This window comes from Paramormyrops kingsleyae, chromosome 22, assembly GCF_048594095.1.
Source record: "Paramormyrops kingsleyae isolate MSU_618 chromosome 22, PKINGS_0.4, whole genome shotgun sequence".
Classification (NCBI taxonomy): Eukaryota; Metazoa; Chordata; class Actinopteri; order Osteoglossiformes; family Mormyridae; genus Paramormyrops; species Paramormyrops kingsleyae.
The window spans coordinates 5,993,062-6,015,019 of NC_132818.1; the positions used below are offsets into that span (position 1 = coordinate 5,993,062).

Below are 21,958 nucleotides of genomic sequence, written 5' to 3' on the forward strand. Positions count from 1 at the left end.
TTAACCCCTCCTCCACTTTAACCCCGCCTCCACTTTAACCCCTCCTCCACTTTAACCCCGCCTCCACTTTAACCCCTCCTGTGCATCCCGCCTTTGTGACTTCCCCTTTCAGTGTGAATGCCTTGCTTTAACCCCGCCTCCACTTTAACTCCTTCTCACTTTAACACCGCCTACACTTTAACCCCGCCTCCGCAGCCCGTCTTTGTGACTTCCCCTTTCAGTATGAATGCCTCGTTTTAACCCCGCCTCCGCTGTAACCCCGCCTCCGCTGTAACCCCTCCTCTGCAGCCCGCCTTTGTGACTTCCCCTGAGTTTCAGCTCTCAGCTAACGCTGCTACAGATGCTCCTCCCCAAGCATTTAACATGGTTTCCCGCGGTCTCTGCTCCCCCCTGAATATTGCTTCATCTCAAATGGGTCTCAGCTCCCTACTAAACATTCTTCCTATCCTCACTCGCCCGTTCGCCTTGTTTGTCCTTGGACGGCTTCCTCTGTATCTGTGGAACTGTGTCACCTCCCTTCATTCCTGCCTCACCTCCTCCTCCCCCACCCTGAAGTTCCGTTTTACTTGCGTATTTATGTTTCACACATTGCTGGGGTCATGCCTGTCAGCTCTTTTTCAAATAAACTCCATGTCTCCCACCTTGCCGCTTTAGTTTTTCTGTGGTGTGCTGGAGCACATGGATGTTACACCTGTGCTCTTGCTAAATTTCCCCCCACACACACACACACTTTGATGTGCTGCTCTAAGTTTGTGTGCTGTGGACTGAATTGTAATATCAACTACTGGTATTAGCATTAGCATTAGCATACCTCCTTCATACACTGTTGATTTCCAGGGTATCTCATAACCAGTGTCACATGATGTCTCCATCCAGCTGTCACATGATGTCTCTGTACTACAAGTGTCATAAGCAGGCATTAAGCTGGCCAGCCTGTGGTGTGGGACGGTCACGTGTTATCATCCTAGAGGGATCACTACCCAGTTCCATTACCCAGGTTACAGGATATGCTGTGGTCAGGGACAAAGCAGCTGACCAATCGGAAAGCTTCTGCCCCCCAGCCAATGAGCACGGAGGTATCACAGTTCCTCCGCCTCTCGACACAAGGGTCAGGCCTCATTGGGACACTGCGATGGAATGACAGCTCTGATGGGCATGTCTCTCTCTGCCTGCCAACACGTCTTTGTAGCTTCCTGTCTCGGCATGGGACCTGTAGGTGGCAGCGATGAGCGACATCACATAGATTATGCAGCTTGACATTGTAGGCGAGCGCTAATGCATTAGCACCCAGCTATCACATGTAAAGCACAAGAGAATATGAACAGCACAGGGACCCCATCTTTTCTGTTTTCTTATTTTTCCCATCAGGCAACTTGTTTCCCTGTGTCATCCAAAATCTGTTAACGGAGGCCTTTGTGGGAGCGCATTTTCGGAAGGAACAGCAGTTTCCTGGGCGCCCCCTCACCACACACAGGGTGCAGAGCACTAGTCACAGGTGTGAGTCACAGAGAGGGGGAGGGGGGAGCAGTGTCAGGTGTTTTACTCTGTTCTGAGAGGGCAGGTGTTTGCCTGCACACAGCAGGCCTCAGGTCCCCAGGAGCATTGTGATAGCCCTGCCTGAACGTGTGTAACCTTACCACAGTGTGTGAGGTGTTAGGAGACTCTGTGTCCGTGTGCATGAGTGTGTGCCTGAATGTGAAGGGTGTGGGCACGTTTCTGGGACTGTACTATGTACGTACATGCCTTTGTTCCTGTGTTTCTCAGTATATGTGTGTGCCTGTCTTCCTGCATTTCTCTGTGTTTCTCTGTGTATGTGTGTACCTTTATTCATGCGTTTCTCTGTGTATGTGTGTGCCTTTGTTTCACCGTGTATATGTGTGCCTGTATTCCTGTGTTCCTCTGTGTATCTGTGTTCCGGTGTTTCTCTCTGTATGTGTGTACCTGCATTTCTCTGTGTATGTGTGTACCTGCATTTCTCTGTGTATGTGTGTGCCTTTGTTCCTGTGTTTCTCTGTGTATCTGTGTGCCTCTGTTTCTGTGTGTGTGTGTAGGTGCCTGTATTCCTGTGTGTTTTGTGTTCTCTCTCTACGTCTGGCTTGTGAGAAAATCTGGGGCCACAAAGTTAACAGCAGTGACTATGAGCCTCAGACAGCAGCTCTATAAATAGGAGGGAATAGATGGAAATGAATGAACAAGTCAGCAGATCTCTCTCTCTCTCACACTCTCTCCATTTCTCTCTCCCTCCCTCCATCCCTCTCTAATATAATGAACGCCCCACCGTCTGTCCAGATGCTCTGCCTCCGTGTCTCTCTCGCTTTTGTAGTCTGTCCCTGTGTCCTGTGTCTCTGTGTGTGACAGTATGGTCAGCACTATAGTGTTTGCTATTTTGTGGACATTGTCAAGGAGAGGTGATGGTCCCAGTTAAGGGCATCTGCTGTCACGCCCAGCCAGCCTCTCTGCACTAAGACACAGGTTCCTGCCAATCAGGGCCTGATCTCTCTCCAGTCCTGCAGCCTTCAGCTGATAGTCATCAGTATCATCTCCATCACTGAGGACATCCCTGCTCCCGCAGTCACTGATCCATCCTGAGCCATTAGCACCATGCTTCTGTGACACTGGGTTTTTTTTTTGCAGTACAAGAACAATACAGCTGGTTATTCGCAGTTTTTAGCTCATGTTTGTATTATATGACTGTCTGATCGCATGACTTTCTCGATTCCCTTTAGAATCTTGTCCACGGTGGGATCCGACTTTGATCTCCGGACGCTGCGAGCAGTGCGGGTCTTAAGGCCCCTAAAGCTGGTGTCCGGAATTCCCAGTGAGTAGGAAATTGTGCAAGATTGTGGGACTGAATCCAGGGAACAGAATCCTGGCCAGCAGACAAATGAAATCATAGCTGTGTTGTTTAACCTGCATTTCCTCCCCCAGGCCTGCAGGTGGTGCTGAAGTCCATCATGAAAGCCATGATCCCCTTGCTACAGATTGGTTTGCTGCTCTTCTTTGCCATTCTCATGTTTGCCATTATTGGTCTCGAGTTCTACATGGGCAAGTTTCACACGACCTGCTTCGACCTTATCACCAGTGAGTCTCTCGTGCCCTCTACCACCAGTACAAAGTTTTTGTTTATCTGTGATATTTTTCAGTTTTTCTTCTGATGGACCATATAGGTACTGTTCATTCACAGAGATGGAGTGGCGCCATCCCTGAAAGAAGCTTCTTTTTCCTTCCCTGTCTTAGGAGAGATCCGAGAGGAATTCCCCTGTGGAAAAGAACCCCCATCCAGATTGTGTCCCAATGGCACGGAGTGTCGGGGATACTGGCTCGGTCCCAACTATGGGATCACCCAGTTCGACAACATCCTGTTTGCCGTGCTCACTGTCTTCCAGTGCATCACCATGGAGGGCTGGACTGACCTGCTCTACTATGTGAGTCGAGGGTTTGAACAGAAGCACGTGAATGAACCAGTTTGAAGTGTCATTGAATGAAGCTGTGTGAGTAGCCTAGTGCTCTGTCAGGGACCGATGGACCCACCCCCACAGTATCAGCCGTGGGGTATGTCATCAGAGCTACTGTTCACCCTCAGATGTTAATGACAGTGAAGGCTTCTCCTTTGACCCACAAGGCAGCCTTAGAATGCAGTTCTTGTTGTAGGGGTGTGTCCAGCACCCTCCTGTGTCACTTCCTGCCCCCCCCCCCCCCCCCCCAACCCTGTGCAGTCATCCGGATGTACTGTTAGTGTATTTCAGTAATTCCGTGAATGGGGCCCTTCTGTGACCCAGCAGTTCAGTAATGAGGCAAGCCAAGTACACCTCACTGGCTGGGGGGGGGCACATCATAGGTTAGGAGGGTGGTGGGATTTAGTGATGCTTGACTCCGCTCAGACCTCTGCAGAGACACACAAAGACATAAAGCGAACCCAAGAACGGTCACCATCTGCATGGATCACATCATTCCCCCATCCGTTCCCCTTGTGTCTCTTTCATCGTTCTAGCCACACCCTATCCACCCTTCCCTACCTCACACCCCTCACACCCTCCCTTCCCTCTCTGTCACTCTCAGTCCCCATTGGTGCTGCTCTATAAATAACAGTCCATCTTCAGCTGGAGATGTTTCGTCAGCTGCTGGAGAAGAAGCTAATGAAAGCGTAATGGCTAGAAAGACGGCAGTGTGTGCACAGTAAGCGGAGAGTCGGACGGGGAGGCCAGGCCAAAAATACTGCAGTGTGTGTACAGTGAGCGGTGAGTCAGATGGGGAGGCAAGGCCAGAAAGACTGCAGTGTGTGTACAGTGAGTGGTGAGTCGGACGAGGAGGCTAGGCCAGAAAGACTGCAGTGTGTGTACAGTGAGTGGCGAGACGAATGGGGAGGCCAGGCCAGACAGACTGCAGTGTGTGTACAGTGAGCGGCCAGTCGGATGGGGAGGCCAGGCCAGAAAGATTGCAGTGTGTGTATAGTGAGCGGAGAATCGGACTGGGAGGCCAGACCAGAAATACTGCAGTGTGTGTACAGTGAGCGGTGAGTCAGATGGGGAGGTCAGGCCAGGAAGATTGCAGTGTGTGTACAGTGAGCGGAGAATCGGACTGGGAGGCCAGGCCAGAAATACTGCAGTGTGTGTACAGTGAGCGGCGAGTCAGATAGGGAGGTCAGGCCAGGAAGACTTCAGTGTTTGTACAGTGAGCGGCGAGTCGGATGGGGAGGCCAGGCCAGGAAGACTTCAGTGTGTGTAAAGTGAGCAGCGAGGCAGACAAGGAGGCCAGGCCAGAAATACTGCAGTGTGTGTACAGTGAGTAGCGAGTCAGATGGGGAGGCCAGGCCAGGAAGACTGCAGTGTGTGTACAGTGAGCAGCGAGGCAGACAAGGAGGCCAGGTCAGACAGGAGGACGTCTGGCTCAGCCGCTAATTATTTGTGTTTTTCTTACCGGCTTTTGTCCCTCAGCTCTCCATAATGCCACCTATATGATATTTGTGCTATATTAAGCTTCAAGACAAAGTGATGTGTCTGCTTAATCATTTGGATTAAAAATTTAAGACCTTCATGATAATGCAGCATTCAGGCCTTTTCTTAGATTATTATTTTACATCACACTTAGCTCTGTATCATATGCTAAATAAGTAAATAAATCTGACAGGGCCGCCAAACTTTAATGTTCCAGCGCTACATAGACTTAGGTGTAAGGTGACAAAGTAAGAGCTCAGTTAACCTTCTGGGAGTCCTGGCTAAACAGCCTTGATGGACACGTGGCCCTGCTCTCTGTGCTTAGTCACAGCAGATTCTTTTGCCATTGCTGTTAGCGTGGAGCTGTTAGCATGGAGCTAATAGCATGGAGCTGTTCGCGTGGAGCTGTTAGCATGGAGCTGTTCGCGTGGAGCTGTTAGCGTGGAGCTGTTCGCGTGGAGTTGTTAGCATGGAGCTGTTCGCGTGGAGCTGTTAGCGTGGAGCTGTTTGCGTGGAGCTGTTAGCATGGAGCTGTTAGCATGGAGCTGTTAGCAGCTTAACCAAACGCGCTGCTCACCCTTTGAACAGCAGAACCTTCACGCATCAGGAGGTCCACCGCCTGTCCATCTTATGCTGTCTCAAGGTCATCCAAGTCCAGTGTGAAATCATATCAAATGCCAAGATACACAGGAAAACAGAAGCGACGTTCTTTACAAATGATGGCCTCTCTTGGCTGGGGTCTTGGACAGGGTATTATAATCTGCACCAATCGGGAATGCTGGGCCCCCCGCTGTTTTTAGGGAGCATAAATCATCCTGTTTTGGCAACGGCAGCAGGACCTCTGGCTGCCAAGGACTTGATCACACAGGTTTTAAAACTCTCCAGCATGGTGTCATTAATGCTCTACTGGATAAACATCAAGAGGTCTTCATAAATACCCGGATAATCATGCATCGTATCTGTATTGTTACACAGAATATCCCATTTCTACTACGCAAGCTCAGCTACAGGCTGGGCTCCTTTTTCTGGCTGTATTGACTGCAGTGAGGCTCACTGGGGAACTCATGCAGGGTCAGGGTTCAAACCCCATCTATATCTGTCTGTGTCATTCAGGTTAAATCCTGCTGTCTAAAGACATGCTGTTGACCTTAGCAAGCATGTCCACTCTTTTCTGTTTTCAATAATGTTGGCATGCACAAGGGGGGGGGGGTGGGCAGCCAGTTGAGGTTGGACCCCCAGAGGATTTTTTTCCTCCCTACTTCGCAGTTTTTGCTTCCCCTCCTCCTTTGTCATCTGGCTTTATTTCTTTCATTTCTTTGTCTTTCCTTTCCCTGTTTTGTATTGCTCTCACTTAATGATGTTGTGTCACAACACACCCATGTAAAGCACCTTGGGGTGACTCTGTTGTAAAAGGCGCTATATAAAAATTAATTGAATTGAACTGAACTGAATTGGCATCTCCAGCTAGCTCATCATGTATGTGCTATGATGAATTAGCATCCCATCCGGGAGGTACCCCTGCCTTGTGACCTGTGCCGCACGGCATTGACTCTGGGGCCCTCGTGACATGCACAGGATAGGTGCTTAGAAGATGTATAGATGTTAACTGTGCACACTTACAAATATGTAGTCTTGTCTGGTGTTTTATGGTGCAATATCATAGTACCTCTGGTCAGTGCCGTAACTCTCTGGCACCTGCATAGATCACGGTGATGTGTGGGCTTTATATTCCCGCAGCAAGGAAGTGCTGTCTGATCTTCCCTGGCTAGTGAAACACTGTGTATGTACACTGTGTCAGCCTTAGGTCTCGGATTGGTTACTCTTAACTTTGCTTATGTATGCCATCAAATATAGAGTCATTTGTGTTACTCACTCATCAGACTTGGTGTTGTTTTTCTCCACACCTCTCAGTAGGGTCTGTTCAAGAATCTCACTGGCTAAGAGTTACGATCCCATTGAACAGAAAGCAGAAGTCATCCATTATTGTTTGTATTATAAACAGTGTGCAGCTCCTTCTGCTTTCTGATTAGACCCCAAATCCCAGTACCCACAAAGCACTGTGCTTGATCTCCCTCACTTCCACTTCCTGTCTGTCTGTCAGTCCCCCTCTATCTTCCTCTCCCGTTTATCTTCCCTGGCATTGTTCCCCGAGGGCATTTGCTTATCAGGGAGTGGGAGCCTTATAGCCTAAAGTGCCTTTCCTTGCAAAGAATGATATTGACTATTACACAATTATATTTCATATCACATTATAGTGCAATATTATAAGTTACAGTAACAGCCCGATGCTCTCTTGCGCTTTCACACAAACTGAAGTATCAATTTCATCCTAAGAAAAGCCGTGTAGCCCTTCCCTCTTCTAATTAATCCAAAGTGATTCCATTTGCAGGAATATTCACAATGAATGGCAGTGTGTTAACTACTTCCTGTTAGAATAACATAAAGCATTGCTTTGTTGATCACAGTATAGCTTGTCCACTAAGTCTAGATAAAAGCATGGAGCCAAATATGGAATATTCTGGGAAGAATATTTACTCATTGCCTTACTCATTTGTAAAGCCCTGAAACAAACACCATAAATTACCCACAGGGCCCAAAGGATAATAAAAGCATATCACCACTTATAAATAATCCGCATAGTTAAATGTAAAGTCATTTCTCTGGTGCAGTACGACACCTTACAGAATGTTCCGGATCACCTATGGAAACTCGTGTGAAGTTGGTTTCGCTGCAGCGGAAAACTTTTTGCCAGTGTTGTTTTTCCGTGGCTTTGCTGCGCTCTTGAGAAGCTGTCACCGTAGATTTATACATCTGTGGCTTCCCCTGTCACCTTTGGATGAGAGCAGTGGGCTCTGTATGTGGCTGGGTGGGGTTGCAATTCTGCAGCATCAGCACAAGTCCTCTGTACATCTCTGTCCCCTCCTCAGAGCAATGATGCCTCAGGAAGTGCCTATAACTGGATGTACTTCATCCCCCTGATCATTATCGGCTCCTTCTTCATGCTGAACCTGGTTCTGGGAGTGTTGTCAGGGTGAGATTCACTGCACTCTCCTTCCCTGTCCATGGGATGGACATTTCCTCAATTTCCACTAAGTCTCCACCGTTACATCCATCCCAGCCTGCTGTTGATGCCGGATGTGTCTCTTAGGGAGTTTGCCAAGGAAAGGGAGCGGGTGGAGAACCGGAGCGAATTTCTCAAACTACGCAGACAGCAGCAGATTGAGCGGGAGCTTAATGGCTACCTAGAGTGGATTTGCAAAGCTGGTATGTTGCCGCTGACAGTCAGAGCAACTGGACCGAGCTCTGTACTGAACACTACTGATGGAAATTTTGTGTGTGTGTGTATCTATGTGTATTTACGGGCTGATTAAAGGAATCATTGTCTATTTTGTCTCTTTAGAGGAGGTTATCCTGGCGGATGAGGATAACGACACAGATGATCGAATGCCCTTTGATGGTATTTGACAGCTCTCCTTACTTCTTCATGCTCTCTCTGTCACATTGCTTTTTCTTCTTTCGTTTACCGCATCTTCTTTCATTCGCTCTTTCCTTCCATCTGTCTATTTCTGTCTCTACAAAATCCGGCGGCCCACCCTGGCCACATGAATCAAGAAACAGGCCTTGTAGAAAAACCCTCTAGCGTCTTCGGTATGTGATCTTCCTCCCGTAGGTTCCCGGCGACGGCCCACCATGAAGAAGAGCAAGACTGATCTTCTTAACCCAGAGGAAGGAGAAGGTGACATTGCCGTAGGTGAGACTGCAAGGGCGGTGGTGGAGAGAGAGACACATAGCCAGGGCAGTAATTGGTCAGTAACTGACCTAGGGAGTTGTGGTGCCGCGGAATGGAGAGCGATCAAGGAGAAGGTCAGTGAGACGATGAAGCACGTGTGGAACCAGTGGCCTCATACCTCAGCTCGCTCTCTGCAGGTTCACCATTTGCCCGGTCCAGTATCAAGAGCTCAAAGCTAGAGGGCTCCTCCTTCAACAAGAAGGAGAGACGCCTGCGCTTCTTCATCCGCCACATAGTGAAGACGCAGGCCTTCTACTGGACCGTGCTGTGTCTGGTGGGCCTCAACACGCTGTGCGTGGCCGTCGTGCACTACAACCAGCCGGACCTGCTCTCCGACTTCCTCTGTGAGTTCCCATGCCATCCCCATTCCAGGAGTACTAACCCTAACTAGCGAGAGTGTGGATCTTCCTCGGCCATGTGGCAGTTTAGAGATCCACAGCTAAGACTGTTGATTGTGAAGCTCACAAGATAACCTGAGTGCATTGCTACCAGTTTCCCGTAATAGTTTTTGAGGTCTCCGATATCTCATTCACATTTACAAAGCTCATTGATAGACTAATTTGGCAGGGTCACCTTAACCTTATGTTGTAGGGAATTTATGCTGTTAGACAATCTCATCCGAAATTATCACTAATGCTTGTGAAGCTTGTGATTCTATTCAAATGTCCCACAAAAGTCCCCCTCTACAAGCTCAGTAAGTCTGCAGCCGTCTTTGTACGATGTGACGTCTGGTGCATGATGCCAAACTCCTACCTTGACTGTGCTTTCAGTATTGTTGTCTGTCTCTGCTTCTGTTTCCAGATTTCGCAGAGTTCATATTCTTGGGCATTTTCATGTCGGAGATGTTGATAAAGATGTATGGCCTGGGAACCCAGCCTTATTTTCACTCGTCCTTCAACTGCTTTGACTGTATTGTGAGTTTACCGCAGAGAACTGTGTCCGCTCCCTCCATATTGTCATCAGAGTTGTTTATTTTCTCAAACTGAATGAACTAGTCTGTGTATCATTGGCTTATTGGAATGTTTTCTTCGGCTTAGCTTTTGATTGCATACAAGCTGTCGGTGGCGAGGATGCAGATGATGCTTACGGTACCCCGTGTCCTGCTGTGTGGCAGGTTATCGTGGGGAGCATATTCGAGGTGCTCTGGGCAATCATCCAGCCTGGAACCTCCTTTGGCATCAGCGTCTTACGAGCTCTCAGGCTGCTCAGGATCTTCAAAGTAACAAAGTGAGTCTCTAGCACCTGCCCTGAGCTCCTGAAATGGTGTCATGTTCACAATCTGGCTCTCTGGAGCTTGTCTCTCTCCGCTGGACTGAGCACTCCCATCCTTCTCCAGGTACTGGGCGTCTCTTCGGAACCTGGTCGTATCTCTCCTCAACTCCATGAAGTCCATCATCAGCTTGCTGTTCCTTCTGTTTCTCTTCATCGTGGTCTTCGCTCTGCTGGGAATGCAGCTGTTCGGCGGCCAGTCAGTAGCCGGCTAGAGCCTCCCATGACCTGGCTGACCTTTCCGAATTTACATGCCAGTGATTTAAATGTCTGTCGTCTGTTGTGTTTTTTTATTTATCCAGATTTAATTTTGAGAGTGGCACACCTCCCACCAACTTCGATACATTTCCTGCAGCAATAATGACAGTTTTCCAGGTAAGTGGAGGAGGAGGAGGAGGAGGAGGACAGGTGAAAATCCATTTAGAGGAGTGTGTCATCCTTTGCACCACACAAGGCGCAGCTCAGAAAAATGGCTCCTCACTCTGCCTCTCAGTTCCCTTATTTTTTAAGAAATTGCAGAGATTCTCAAGCACTGACGTCAGTGCAGGTCTGAGCGAAATGTGTAACGCTGAATTATTAAAATCAACATCTTATGCAATCTTCTAACTCTGGTCTGCAGTAAAGGCTTCTGAGTAAAAGTCTCTTTGTCTTCGTGAGAATTGCATGTTCAAAACATTCCCTGTTAGTGTGTTCTGTTGGTTCCCAGCACCATGAATGGTTTGTGTTGTTGGCTGTCTCCCTGTGTGCCATCTTAACGTGTGAATGTATGAATTCGGGTTTCTCTCTGACAGATCCTGACAGGAGAGGACTGGAACATGGTCATGTATGATGGTATCGAGTCTCAGGGCGGCGTGAACAAGGGCATGGTCTTCTCCATCTTTTTCATTGTCCTGACACTCTTCGGCAACTGTATCCTGTTCTCCAAATCACAGCGCCTGTTTTAGGCTGTCACACGTACCATGATCATAATAGGGTTGAGGTTATTGACTGCTTGCTCAAATTTATGGATTTAAATTCAGCTCCAGGTTGAAAATTAAGAGCTGGTGAGATTGCATGTGAGGTGCCCTCTGTATGGCGAACGCTGTATGGCCTCCTTCATCAACGTGCCCTGATATGTTTCAGTTTCTTGTATTTTCCCATGACATCAGCTCGGCTTTCCTTGACGCCCTCCTTTCAGACACTCTGCTCAACGTATTCTTGGCCATTGCTGTGGATAACCTAGCCAACGCCCAGGAGCTGACTAAGGTATGGCAGCAGCTGGCCCGCCGGCGCTGGCCGCACTCTCAGGCCTTCACTGTTAGGCCGTCGTTCTTCTCCTGCGCTCTGAAGGACCAAGTGTGCACACTTTGTAGGGTGCCCGTGAGCGGTCTCTCCCCTTGGGTCTGCGGCCAGCTCCTCCTCTCACGGCTGGCCTGTTCTTTTCCAGGATGAGCAGGAGGAGGAGGAGGCCGCCAGTCAGAAAATCGCCCTCCAGAAAGCCAAGGAGGTTGCGGAAGTGAGCCCGCTGTCCGCAGCCAACCTGTCCATCGCCGCGTAAGTCTCTCTTTCTTCTCCCCAACATGCTATTTCTGTGCAAAATCCTCAGCGGCCTGTCCCTCAACATCCCCTCGAACCAGTTTCCAGAGGGACGGCTCCCCGGGGATGCTTCCTCTCTGTGTCTTCGACCCCGCCCCCCTCCTTCGTTAAAACAATCCACTTCTTGGGAGAATCATGTCAGACCTGATAAGGGTCTCCAGAATAATGCGAGTGTGTGGGGGGTGGCAATCTAATTAGACACACACATGCTGTAGTACAGGAGCAGGAAACACTCATCTGCCTGCAGTAGGATCTTTAGATAGTCGTAGCCGGATGGTGTTGGTGTTGGTTGGTGTTTTCTCCATCCCAATGTAGCTGAAAGGCTTGGTTGGAATAACACAGGTTCATTCTGTGATTCTGGGCTTCGGAGATCTGAGACCGTCAGCTCTGACAGACAAACCGTCAGAGTGAGACCAACATTGCGCTTGGAACTTTGACTATTATGTAAAAAATGACGCCATAATCTTCACCTTAGGGAGGGAATTAGATTTTTAAATTAGATATCTGAACAGGAGGGGCTCTCAAGAACATAATGTACTATTCTGATGCCGAGGATTTCCCCGGCATGCAGTCACCTATCGAAGCTGCTTCAGTGCTCTTTAGACTATGGCTGTGTTACGGGAATGTGTCTTTCTGCGGGTATCGATGTCCAGTTTGAGAAACGGCAATGGCTGGTGTTGGGTGACTTGACTAGGTGGCCTGGATTTATTTACTGGGCATATCCTAGCAGGGTGTGTCCTCCTGGAATTAGGCTGTCAGGGTTGAGATCTCCACATGCATGTCATCTGTTTCCTCTTCAGAGTGACAGTAAGCACAGAGCGTGTCAACGCAGCCCAACATTCGCTGGACTGGTATTTATTCATTTACTGGTTCTGTTCCTTGCTTCCTCTCTACTCCTTTGCCACCTTTGCCTTTTGTCGTCTTCCTTGCTCTCGTTGTACCTCTGGCCCTCTGTAGCTGTGCAGGCTTATAGTTACCTCAGGCTCTCGCCTCTGGCCCTGATTCCCTCCTGTGCCCATATAGATGACGGGTGTTTCTCCACTGTCCTCCTCGCTCGCTCTCTCTCTAGCTCTCTCTCATGTTATGCGTCGTTTCCTGCAATGTTGCTGTTTTGTGGTTTGCATCGGGGCTCTCCCGAGCATCACTTTGGGAAATCGATGTTACTCGATTTGTGTCAGCCCCTGTGTTGTCACTCTTGGCACTGTGAGGTGACTCTCACCCCTGCCTCTATGTGGGTCGAGGACCCTCTGTCCCTCCAGCCTCTCTGTCGCACGAAGCTCCTACAGAGGACCACAGTCTCGCACCATGTATGGCTCCCTTCTACCTCTCTCCTTGATCCCTCTGTGTTGCTCCGTCTGTCCTGTGTGCAGTAAAGAACAGCAGAAGAACCACAAGGGCTCCAAGTCCGTGTGGGAACAGCGAACCAGCGAGCTACGCAGACAGACCCTCATGACCAGCCGGGAGGCTCTTTACAACGAGCTGGACCCGGAGGACCGCTGGAAGGTGGGTTCCGGCTCTGCTGAAAAGGGTCATTTTCTTAGGGAGCATGTTGGCATTCACTGGAGGTAACATTTGTTGTGTACCACCTAGGTGTCTTATTCGCGCCACATCCGGCCCGACATGAAGACCCACCTGGACCGGCCGCTGGTGGTGGATCCTCAGGAGAACCGCAACAACAACACGAACAAGACCAGGCCATGTGACGAACAGGAGCAGCGCCTCGGCCAGCAGCGTGCTGAGGAGTTCACGCGCAAGCAGGCCCGCTACCATGAGCGAGGCGGTGGAACGAGGCAGCCCTACGAAAGGGCCGACTCTACCGAGTCCCGCCGGGGCCGCAAGGAGCACGAACCGGGTCAGAACCAGCACCCCTACCCTCACCTGGACGGCCCTGACGACCGCAACCGGGACCCCCATCGCCGGCACCAGCACCGGCCGGCGGCCGGCCGTGCCAAGGAGGGACGCAGCATGTCCCCCCGCGGCGAAGGGGGTCCCGTGGAGCACCGGCGACCTCGCCAACACCGCCGCCCACCAGAGGACGAGGATGGGGGAGGGGGACGAGGCAGCCGGCACAGAGGCCCACCGGGCGAGGGGGGGAACCGGAGCAGGCCGTCTGACGGTGACTGTGACCACATGGATGGTGGGGATCGCAGACAGAGACGCCATCGCCACGGTGCCCAGTCCACATATGACAACGACGGAAAGAGGGACCGAGACCGGGAGCGTGCCCGGCAGCACCGGGTCCGGAAGTGAGTATGGAGGGAGCGGAAAAAAATGCATGCCGCCCATTTTAACTGTCTGCCAACTGTGTTCTTCTGCTCCTCACGTTTCTTTGGCCTTCACCCCCTCTTCCTCCTCCTCCACTCCCTCCACACGCAGAGACGGCCACGGGAATGGACCGCATCTGTCCACCACCCGGCCGATTCAGCAAAGCCTGACCCGGCAGGACAGCCAATATAGCGAGGACATGGACAACATGATGAACAGCAAGTTGGCCACGCAGCCCACCGTCACCGCCGCTCGCAACCACACCTCCCCCCATATCCTGTCTAATCACAGCCCCTCGTCCCTCCCAAGTCCTGCCAATCACGCAAGCAGCCCTGTCCTGTCCAACAGTACGCCCAATGCTGTCAAGGCTCCCGGAAACAGCAACACAGAGAAGGCTTCTGAGAACAGCCTCATCCTCACGAACCCAGCGTCCACCCCTACTAAGACAAGCACCAAGAAGCCGGATCACACCACAGTGGACATGCCACCGGTGTTCCCCTCCAACAATGCCATCCTGCAGGGTGGGCACAGCCGCACGCATGTTTACCTTACTCTCCCTATTAGGCATTGTAATGGAGCCTTACGTTCTTAACATTATGCATGGGGTCGTGAGTGTGGACTCACTGTGCGCGTGCACATGTGTGAGAGGAAGCGCGAGGCGATGCTGTCAGGCTTGTCTGCATCTCTTGGCTTCCTGTGCACTTCTCCTCTCATCACACTCTCATCTCCTCTTGGCTCTGCAGTAAATAAGAATGCCAACACGGAGCCGTTGCCGAAGAAGGAGGAAGAGAAGAAAGAAGAGGAGGACGATGATGATAAAGGCGATGAGAACGGACCCAAACCCATGCCACCCTACAGTTCCATGTTCATCCTGTCCACCACTAACCCGTAGGAAGGCCTGCATGGCCCCTGGCTGTCTGTCTGCCAACCTGTCTGTCTGTTTGTCTGTCTGTCCCTCCAACTGTTTGCTTGCCTGGCTGCATGTCTGTCTCTCTGTCAGTCTGACTGTCCGCCTGTCTATATGTCTGTCTCTGCCTGACTGCCTGTCTTGTCTGTCTGCCTCTCTGTCAGTCTGACTGTCCGCCTGTCTATATGTCTGTCTCTGCCTGACTGCCTGTCTTGTCTGTCTGCCTCTCTGTCAGTCTGACTGTCCGCCTGTCTATATGTCTGTCTCTGCCTGACTGCCTGTCTTGTCTGTCTGCCTCTCTGTCAGTCTGACTGTCCGCCTGTCTATATGTCTGTCTCTGCCTGACTGCCTGTCTTGTCTGTCTGTATCTCTGTCAGTCTGACTGTCTGCCTGTCTGTCTATCCATCTGCTTGCCTGCCTGTCTCTCTGTCTGTCTGTCTGTGTATCTGTCTGCTTATGTCGACTGTCTCTGGAGTTTTCATACAGTGTAGTCTACAATGAAGTTCTGTTGTCCGTTGTTCTTCAATTTTGCCACAGGGTAGTAACAATGCATTAGCATAGCATGATATATTAGCACAGAATGATGCATTAGCATAGCATGATATATTAGCACAGAATGATGCATTAGCATAGGATGATATATTAGCTTAGCCGGATGTATTAGCGTAGCATGATATATTAGCCTAGCGCTCATGTGGTCCCCATGGACAGACAATGCAGGTCTCACCGGTGTTCTGACGTTATCCTTTGTCCAGGTTCCGCAGGCTGTGTCACTACATTGTGACTTTACGTTATTTCGAGATGTGCATTCTGCTGGTCATCGCCATGAGCAGTATTGCCCTGGCGGCAGAAGACCCTGTGCAGCCCGACTCACCCCGAAACAACGTGAGAGGGTGCACCTGACCACAAGTCTACCCGCCTCGCACAGTATTACTGCTGTTTACTGCTCCTACATTCTCTCGTCTTTCTGTCCGTTTGCAGGTTCTGCGGTACTTTGACTACGTCTTTACTGGCGTGTTCACATTCGAAATGTTAATCAAGGTGAGGGTCGCTACAGTACTCTTGTGTGCAGGACTGTGTGCTCAGCAGTCCCCTGTGTTCACAAAGCTGCTCCTTCTCTCTGTTGCAGATGGTGGACTTGGGCCTTGTGCTTCACCAGGGCTCCTACTTCCGGGATCTGTGGAACATCCTGGACTTTATAGTGGTTAGTGGTGCCCTGGTGGCGTTCGCCTTCACGTAAGTGTCACCCCCGACGCCCCTCTTCCACGACCTCCCACTTTTTGCTCAGTCTGCCCCCTGCCTGTCTGGAGGCCACATTGCTACCCCACTAGCATTATGGAGCCCAGTATCGCCCTCCCCCCTGCCTGACTGATCCCCCCTCCCCCGTCTCGTTCTGCCATAAATTATTGTCCTTCATGTCCCCTCAGCTCAGTCATGTGACACTCCTGCCCGCTCTCTCTCTCTTACACACGCGCACACACACACACTGTCAGCTGGTCCGTGACTTGGCCCCTCCTGAACAGCTGTCCATTCAAGCCTATGGCAGCTTTACCCCCCTGCCCCCCTGGGCTCATGTCCAGACTCTCCGTAGTCCCCATCTATTATGGGAGGGGTCTACCTGCCCCCCCCCCTCATCCCCAGCCACCTCCCCATCCTTCTCTCTGTATCTATGTTCTCCTCACCCACCCAGTTAAGCCCAGCAGCCCTTCTGTGACCCTTTTTCCTCCCACCCCCAATACTACCCCCACCCCCACAAAAAAAGCCCTGAGACCGGCTGCCTCCGGCTCATTTCCGTGGGGGTGACGACCCCAGGCACCTGTAACCCTTTAGTGCCCAGGCAGTTCTGGAACAGCAAGCTGTGTCCCCCCCCCCCTCCCCTTCTGGAGCAGGTATTTCAGCCAAATTTCTCTGCACGGCCCGTGGAGCCTGCTGGGGGTGCTGTGAGGGGGGTGGGGAGGCTGGCAGCACAGCGGCCGCAGGGACAGGAGACTCTGCGTGGCATGATGCTATTCAGAGGCCTGCCTTTGTAAGACGAGCCTGTGTCTGTGCACTGGTGTGTGGACACACTCCTCAGGTCCCAGGCTGAGCACAGCAGAGCAGAGCCAGAGGTGCCAGGCCAGCTCACAAATGGGTATGGCTTGTGCCAGCGCCTCCTAGAGGAATGTCACGGAATTACAACATTTTAATAATCAGTTATTAACCTCTAAGGATGACAGCAACTCGCAGACTCATACATGGATTTGGCCTCTGCCAGCACCTGCCAGAGGAATGTAACAGAACTACAACATCTCATTAATCAGTTATTAACCTCTATGGATGACAGCTGTTCATAGATTCATACATGGATCTGGGCTGTGCCAGTGCCTCCTGGTGGAATGTCATGGAATTACAACATTTTATTAATCAGTTATTAACCTCTAAGGATGACAGCAGCTTACAGACTTATACACATTTTCCACTGCAGGTCCAGCTGTTTTTTGTCCTAGTGCCCACTAGCATCCAAACAGGAGAGTAGAGTGTGTGTGATTCACTTCACTGCCAAGGTGACTGGCAAGGGGACAAGCTGTGAAGGGCAGCGGCTCCTCTCACTGCACCTGCATCCGCTGCTCTGCTCTCCTCGGAGCTCGCACTGATATCCTGATTTATAGGATCTTCCAGAGCCAATTGTCATCAGCAGGCCGACGGACCAGTGAACCTTTTCTGAGGCATTTTGTGTACACCAGCTATGTGGCGCCACTTGATGATGTCAGAGACCCATTAAAAGGGGGCACCTGTCACACTCTGGTTCTGCTCTGTGATCTGTTTACCAAGTGGCCAGTTCAACGTCGGATAGCGGATCTCAAAAGCAGGTCCGTTTGTTCTACAGAACTGAAATTCCTCTGATTATTGGCCCTTATTCTTTCCAGATCATGCTACTTCATGCATCTTCTGGCTTTTTATAATTAGTGTGAGGGCAGATTTTGAGTGTGAAAGCCTGACTCGGTCCCGATAGCCGCAGGACAGGGACTCCGGACTGAGGAAGTGCGCCCACACGTGGTATACATTCACAGTGGACACGTATGCGTATGTAGATGTGGATGCCATGCAGGAGGTCTGTATAGAGAGCCTCTCAGCCACGGGAATAACCGGGGGACTGGCTCCATCGTGCATCCCCCCACCCCCCCCCCCCCCCGCATGCTGGTCCGAGGGACCGCATCTTCCTTTCTTCCGTGGCTTTCCCTGACCTCTTTCAACCTGCATCTCGTACTTGGTGCTCTTTCTGTTAGGGTGGCATCCTGAGACTGACAGGCCATCCAGGGCACAGTGGGGCGTTATGCCTGTGAGCCAAGTACTCACTCCATGTTTCCATTCTGTAGTATTGTGTCTCTGTGGGTGTGTGTCTGTATGTATGTATGTGTGTGTGTGCGTGTCTGTGGTCCAAATATACCTTACCTTGTGGAGACCAAATGTCCCCACAAAGTGCTGAATACCAGTTTTTTTGACCTTATGGTGACCAGTTTCATGGTCCCCGTAAGAGACAACCCAATCTTCTGAAAATCTGTGACTTCAATCAAAAAACAAAAAATGCAAAAACTCTTGTATTTTGGTGGTTATTTATGGTTATAATTAGGGCTGGGTAGAGGTTAAGGTGGTCGTATCTAGCATTAGCATTTGTGGTCCCCACAAAGATATGATTGCAGGTTGGTGTGTGTGTGTGTGTGTGTGTGTGTGTGTGCCCCTATGCAAATCAGTACCGGCTCCCTAAGACACTAACACCTCTCTTTTGCCCCAATGTAAGACTCTCTGGTCAGATCTTACATCTTCACTGTCCATCCATATGAACAGTACAGTAGACCTGGGCTTGTGAGATCTGGCATTGTATAAGCCTCAGACAAACTCCCTAAATAAACTCAGCATGTGCTTATTTACCTCATGCCAAAGGCCTATTCACGTCACAACTGTCTGTAACGTCTGGCAGTAAAGCACGACATTTCTGTCACCGCCGTGGAATCCCAGTGGATCCCAGGTCTACAGCTCCCCACTAGGGGGCGTTAGAGCGGCTGGCCACACGCTGTGACTGCTGCTGGTTCATATGGGCCCTTGGGTGATGGTCTGTGCCACATGACGGGACACTGCATGATCGCTCGGCCTGCGAGGCTGAGGCCGGCCTGCCTGTGTGTGTCTCTGTACTTCTCAACAGTCCGTAGGAGAATCTCTGTGAGATCTGGTGGATGCACACCAATGCAGTATGACGCACGTATCACTTAAGCCAGAGCACTCCGGTGCATCTGTGATCTTCCTGAACAACAGGAAGTGGTGCTGGGACATTATTCTAACCTAATGTGAATGCAGATAATTCCATCGACCTGCCGTAGGTGATACTTCATTATATATAGATGTATATACTGTATATATATTAAAGTATGTCAACAGAAGGCAGAAAATATATGGATTGTAAGTCTAAGTGGCCTTTGTGTCTCAGATTGTCCTATATGTACCAGACTTGAGAAGGAAATAATGAATTATCCATGGTGCTGAGGGCTCTTTTGGTTAGAGGCTGTCATAAAGGAGTCACGTGCTGCTGTCCTGCTGACTTCTGCAGAATCTGAAGCTCATACCCCAGCTTCTCAAATGACTGCAGATCTACTGGGAAAGCGTTATAGCCGCGCGCCAGTGGGGGCGCTGTTGTAACCAAAACGCAGGCTTTTTTTCTGTTTTCTTCTTCTCTCAGTCTCTCATATAGATGTCTTTCCTCCTCCAAACCCTTCCTTGTTCCTGTGTGTGCTCCTGTTGTCCGTGTCCCTCTCTCTCTTCCTCGCTCCTCCCTCTGTGTCTGTCACTGTCATTGACGCTCTCTCGTCTCCTCGCCCGGCCACGTCTACAGGAGCAGTGCCCGGTAAAGTTGCCCTTCTTGCACTCTTTCTCTCTCTTTATGGCTCACAGTGGTCTGATTGGCTTCCCTCTCTTTCTTTTTTTGTAAGTCTCCATTCTGCCCATTGCAACCCCTCTGTCGTTCTCTGTGTCTCTCTCTGTCCCCTCACTTCTCTCTCTGTCTCTGTTTCTCCATGTCTCTCTTTCTCTCTCTCTCTCTCTGTGTCTCTCCCTGTCCCCTCACTCTCTCTCTGTCTCTCTTTCTCCATGTCTCTCTCTGTCCTCTCTCACTCTATCTCTCTCTCTCTCTCTCTTTCTCTGTGTCTCTCTCTGCCCCCCCCCACTCTCTCTCTTTTTCTCTGTCTCTCTCTCTCTGTCTCTCTCTCTCTCTCTCTTTCTCTGTGTCTCTCTCTGTCCCCTCACTCTCTCTCTGTCTCTCTTTCTCCATGTCTCTCTCTGTCCTCTCTCTCTCTCTCTATCTGCCCCCCTCTCTTTCTCTGTGTCTCTCTCTGTCCCCTCACTCTCTCTCTGTCTCTCTCTCTCTCTCTCTTTCTCTGTGTCTCTCTCTGTCCCCTCACTCTCTCTCTGTCTCTCTTTCTCCATGTCTCTCTCTGTCCTCTCTCTCTCTCTATCTGCCCCCCCTCTCTTTCTCTGTGTCTCTCTCTGTCCCCTCACTCTCTCTCTGTCTTTCTTTCTCCATGTCTCTCTCTGTCCTCTCTCTCTTTCTCTCTCTCTCTCTCTATCTGCCCCCCCTCTCTTTCTCTGTGTCTCTCTCTGTCCCCCCTCTCTCTCTCTCTCTTTCTCTGTGTCTCTCTCTGTCCCCCCTCTCTCTCTGTCTCTTTTTCTCTGTGCCCTTCTCGCCCTCCAATAAATCAGTACAAAGAGTTCAGAATTAGATGTGTTCATCACAGTTTTCGACTCAGCTTTAGTTCACACAACATTTTACGGATGCTGACAGTGCAGAATTTCGTCCAGTTAGCAAAACCTCCTAAGATCGCTGCGCCCCGACCTCTGAGCCTGACGCAGGACATCCGGAGCAAAGAGAAGGCTGGGTCATGCTTCTGTGTGTATCAGCTTTTAACATTTGGTGGCGGGGGCAGGCTGTGCGGCCGCAATTCGCTGGAGCGAGATGCGAGTGAGCTAGGAAGCAGATGGGTGGGAGCAGCGAGTCAGCAAATCGCCTGGAGATCAGCAGCTAAAAGCAGGCTGACGGGCAGCCCTGACAAAACCTCTCCCCAGCCCCACATCTGGCGAGGAAGACATGCAGGAAGGACAGATCTCTGTGCTGCCTACAGCCGCAACATCCTAGGACCCGCCGGGTCATTTTAATGTCCCGCTGATATATCACACAGGATGGCGAACGTCGATTATTAGCTGTGAGCAATGAAAGGAGGATTACCTCTTCAGACTAAGTGGGGATGAAGGTGAAGATCCTCACCTCTAACTTTTTTGTTCAGGCCTCGGAGCAAAACTAAGCTGTTCAACCCCGAATAGAAAGAGTGAGGCGAATTGTTCATTTTAAGCTGCATGCAGAAGCACTTTGTCAGTCACAGGGGCTTTGATTACAGTGTGATAGCATGATAGTGTCGCACTTCAGGGACAAACCAAGAAAAACCACAGATGAAACATCTGCTCACACCGAAAGCCTCATACATTCAAGAGACTAAACCCATCCCCCCCCCCCCCCGCCCCCCATTGAAGCTTCCCTCTAGGTAACTAAGTCCCACTAACTGTTTCTCTCCATACAATTCAAAAAAAGAAAGAGCTTTGGCTGGAGTTTCCCTCCAGAAATGCCTGCAGACTGTGTTTTGTTCCCAGGTTGTCTATTTCTGTTGACTAGCTTCATGGGCCCAGTTGTCAGGAATATTTATATCTGTCCGATAAAATGCAGCATACATGCTGAACCTACAATAAAATGCTGGTGGCTGAGGGACCCTCCCTCGTCTGAATAACTCATTCCCAAATGGCCTGCAGAGGGAGCAGTAAGGGGAAGGACATCAGCACGATCAAGTCCCTGCGAGTTTTGAGGGTGCTGCGTCCACTGAAGACCATCAAGCGGTTGCCCAAGCTGAAGGTCCGGCCCCTTGTCCGAAGATGTTGTATGTTTCCTGATCTGTGAGTTACTCTGTTTAGCTAAAAGTGTCTGCTCTGCACAGGCCGTGTTCGACTGTGTGGTGAACTCTCTGAAGAACGTCCTCAACATCCTGATCGTCTACATGCTCTTCATGTTCATCTTTGCTGTGGTGGCCGTCCAGCTGTTCAAGGGCCGCTTCTTCTACTGCACCGACGAGTCCAAGGAGTTTGAGCGCGACTGCAGGTGAACGCCGATCACCCCAGTAGAAGATCCGTTGGTCAGGAGCAGCTGAG

The 21,958-nt window shown here is 50.5% G+C and overlaps 1 protein-coding gene across 1 annotated transcript in view; it reads left to right on the top strand.

The window, feature by feature from the left end:
- Nucleotides 1-21,958, top strand: part of cacna1aa (calcium channel, voltage-dependent, P/Q type, alpha 1A subunit, a) — an 80,164-nt gene that overhangs the window by 26,547 nt on the left and 31,659 nt on the right. The window contains exons 5-28 of the mRNA XM_072705151.1: nucleotides 2,727-2,818; nucleotides 2,929-3,081; nucleotides 3,238-3,425; nucleotides 7,862-7,965; nucleotides 8,083-8,198; nucleotides 8,335-8,391; nucleotides 8,605-8,685; nucleotides 8,862-9,068; nucleotides 9,526-9,638; nucleotides 9,839-9,951; nucleotides 10,061-10,192; nucleotides 10,296-10,368; nucleotides 10,785-10,902; nucleotides 11,171-11,238; nucleotides 11,420-11,526; nucleotides 12,939-13,071; nucleotides 13,159-13,814; nucleotides 13,945-14,354; nucleotides 14,577-14,721; nucleotides 15,496-15,625; nucleotides 15,722-15,781; nucleotides 15,870-15,976; nucleotides 21,566-21,665; nucleotides 21,748-21,908. Coding sequence (XP_072561252.1) covers nucleotides 2,727-2,818; nucleotides 2,929-3,081; nucleotides 3,238-3,425; nucleotides 7,862-7,965; nucleotides 8,083-8,198; nucleotides 8,335-8,391; nucleotides 8,605-8,685; nucleotides 8,862-9,068; nucleotides 9,526-9,638; nucleotides 9,839-9,951; nucleotides 10,061-10,192; nucleotides 10,296-10,368; nucleotides 10,785-10,902; nucleotides 11,171-11,238; nucleotides 11,420-11,526; nucleotides 12,939-13,071; nucleotides 13,159-13,814; nucleotides 13,945-14,354; nucleotides 14,577-14,721; nucleotides 15,496-15,625; nucleotides 15,722-15,781; nucleotides 15,870-15,976; nucleotides 21,566-21,665; nucleotides 21,748-21,908 — 3,624 coding nt within the window. The remainder of the gene's footprint in view (nucleotides 1-2,726; nucleotides 2,819-2,928; nucleotides 3,082-3,237; nucleotides 3,426-7,861; nucleotides 7,966-8,082; nucleotides 8,199-8,334; nucleotides 8,392-8,604; nucleotides 8,686-8,861; nucleotides 9,069-9,525; nucleotides 9,639-9,838; nucleotides 9,952-10,060; nucleotides 10,193-10,295; nucleotides 10,369-10,784; nucleotides 10,903-11,170; nucleotides 11,239-11,419; nucleotides 11,527-12,938; nucleotides 13,072-13,158; nucleotides 13,815-13,944; nucleotides 14,355-14,576; nucleotides 14,722-15,495; nucleotides 15,626-15,721; nucleotides 15,782-15,869; nucleotides 15,977-21,565; nucleotides 21,666-21,747; nucleotides 21,909-21,958) is intronic.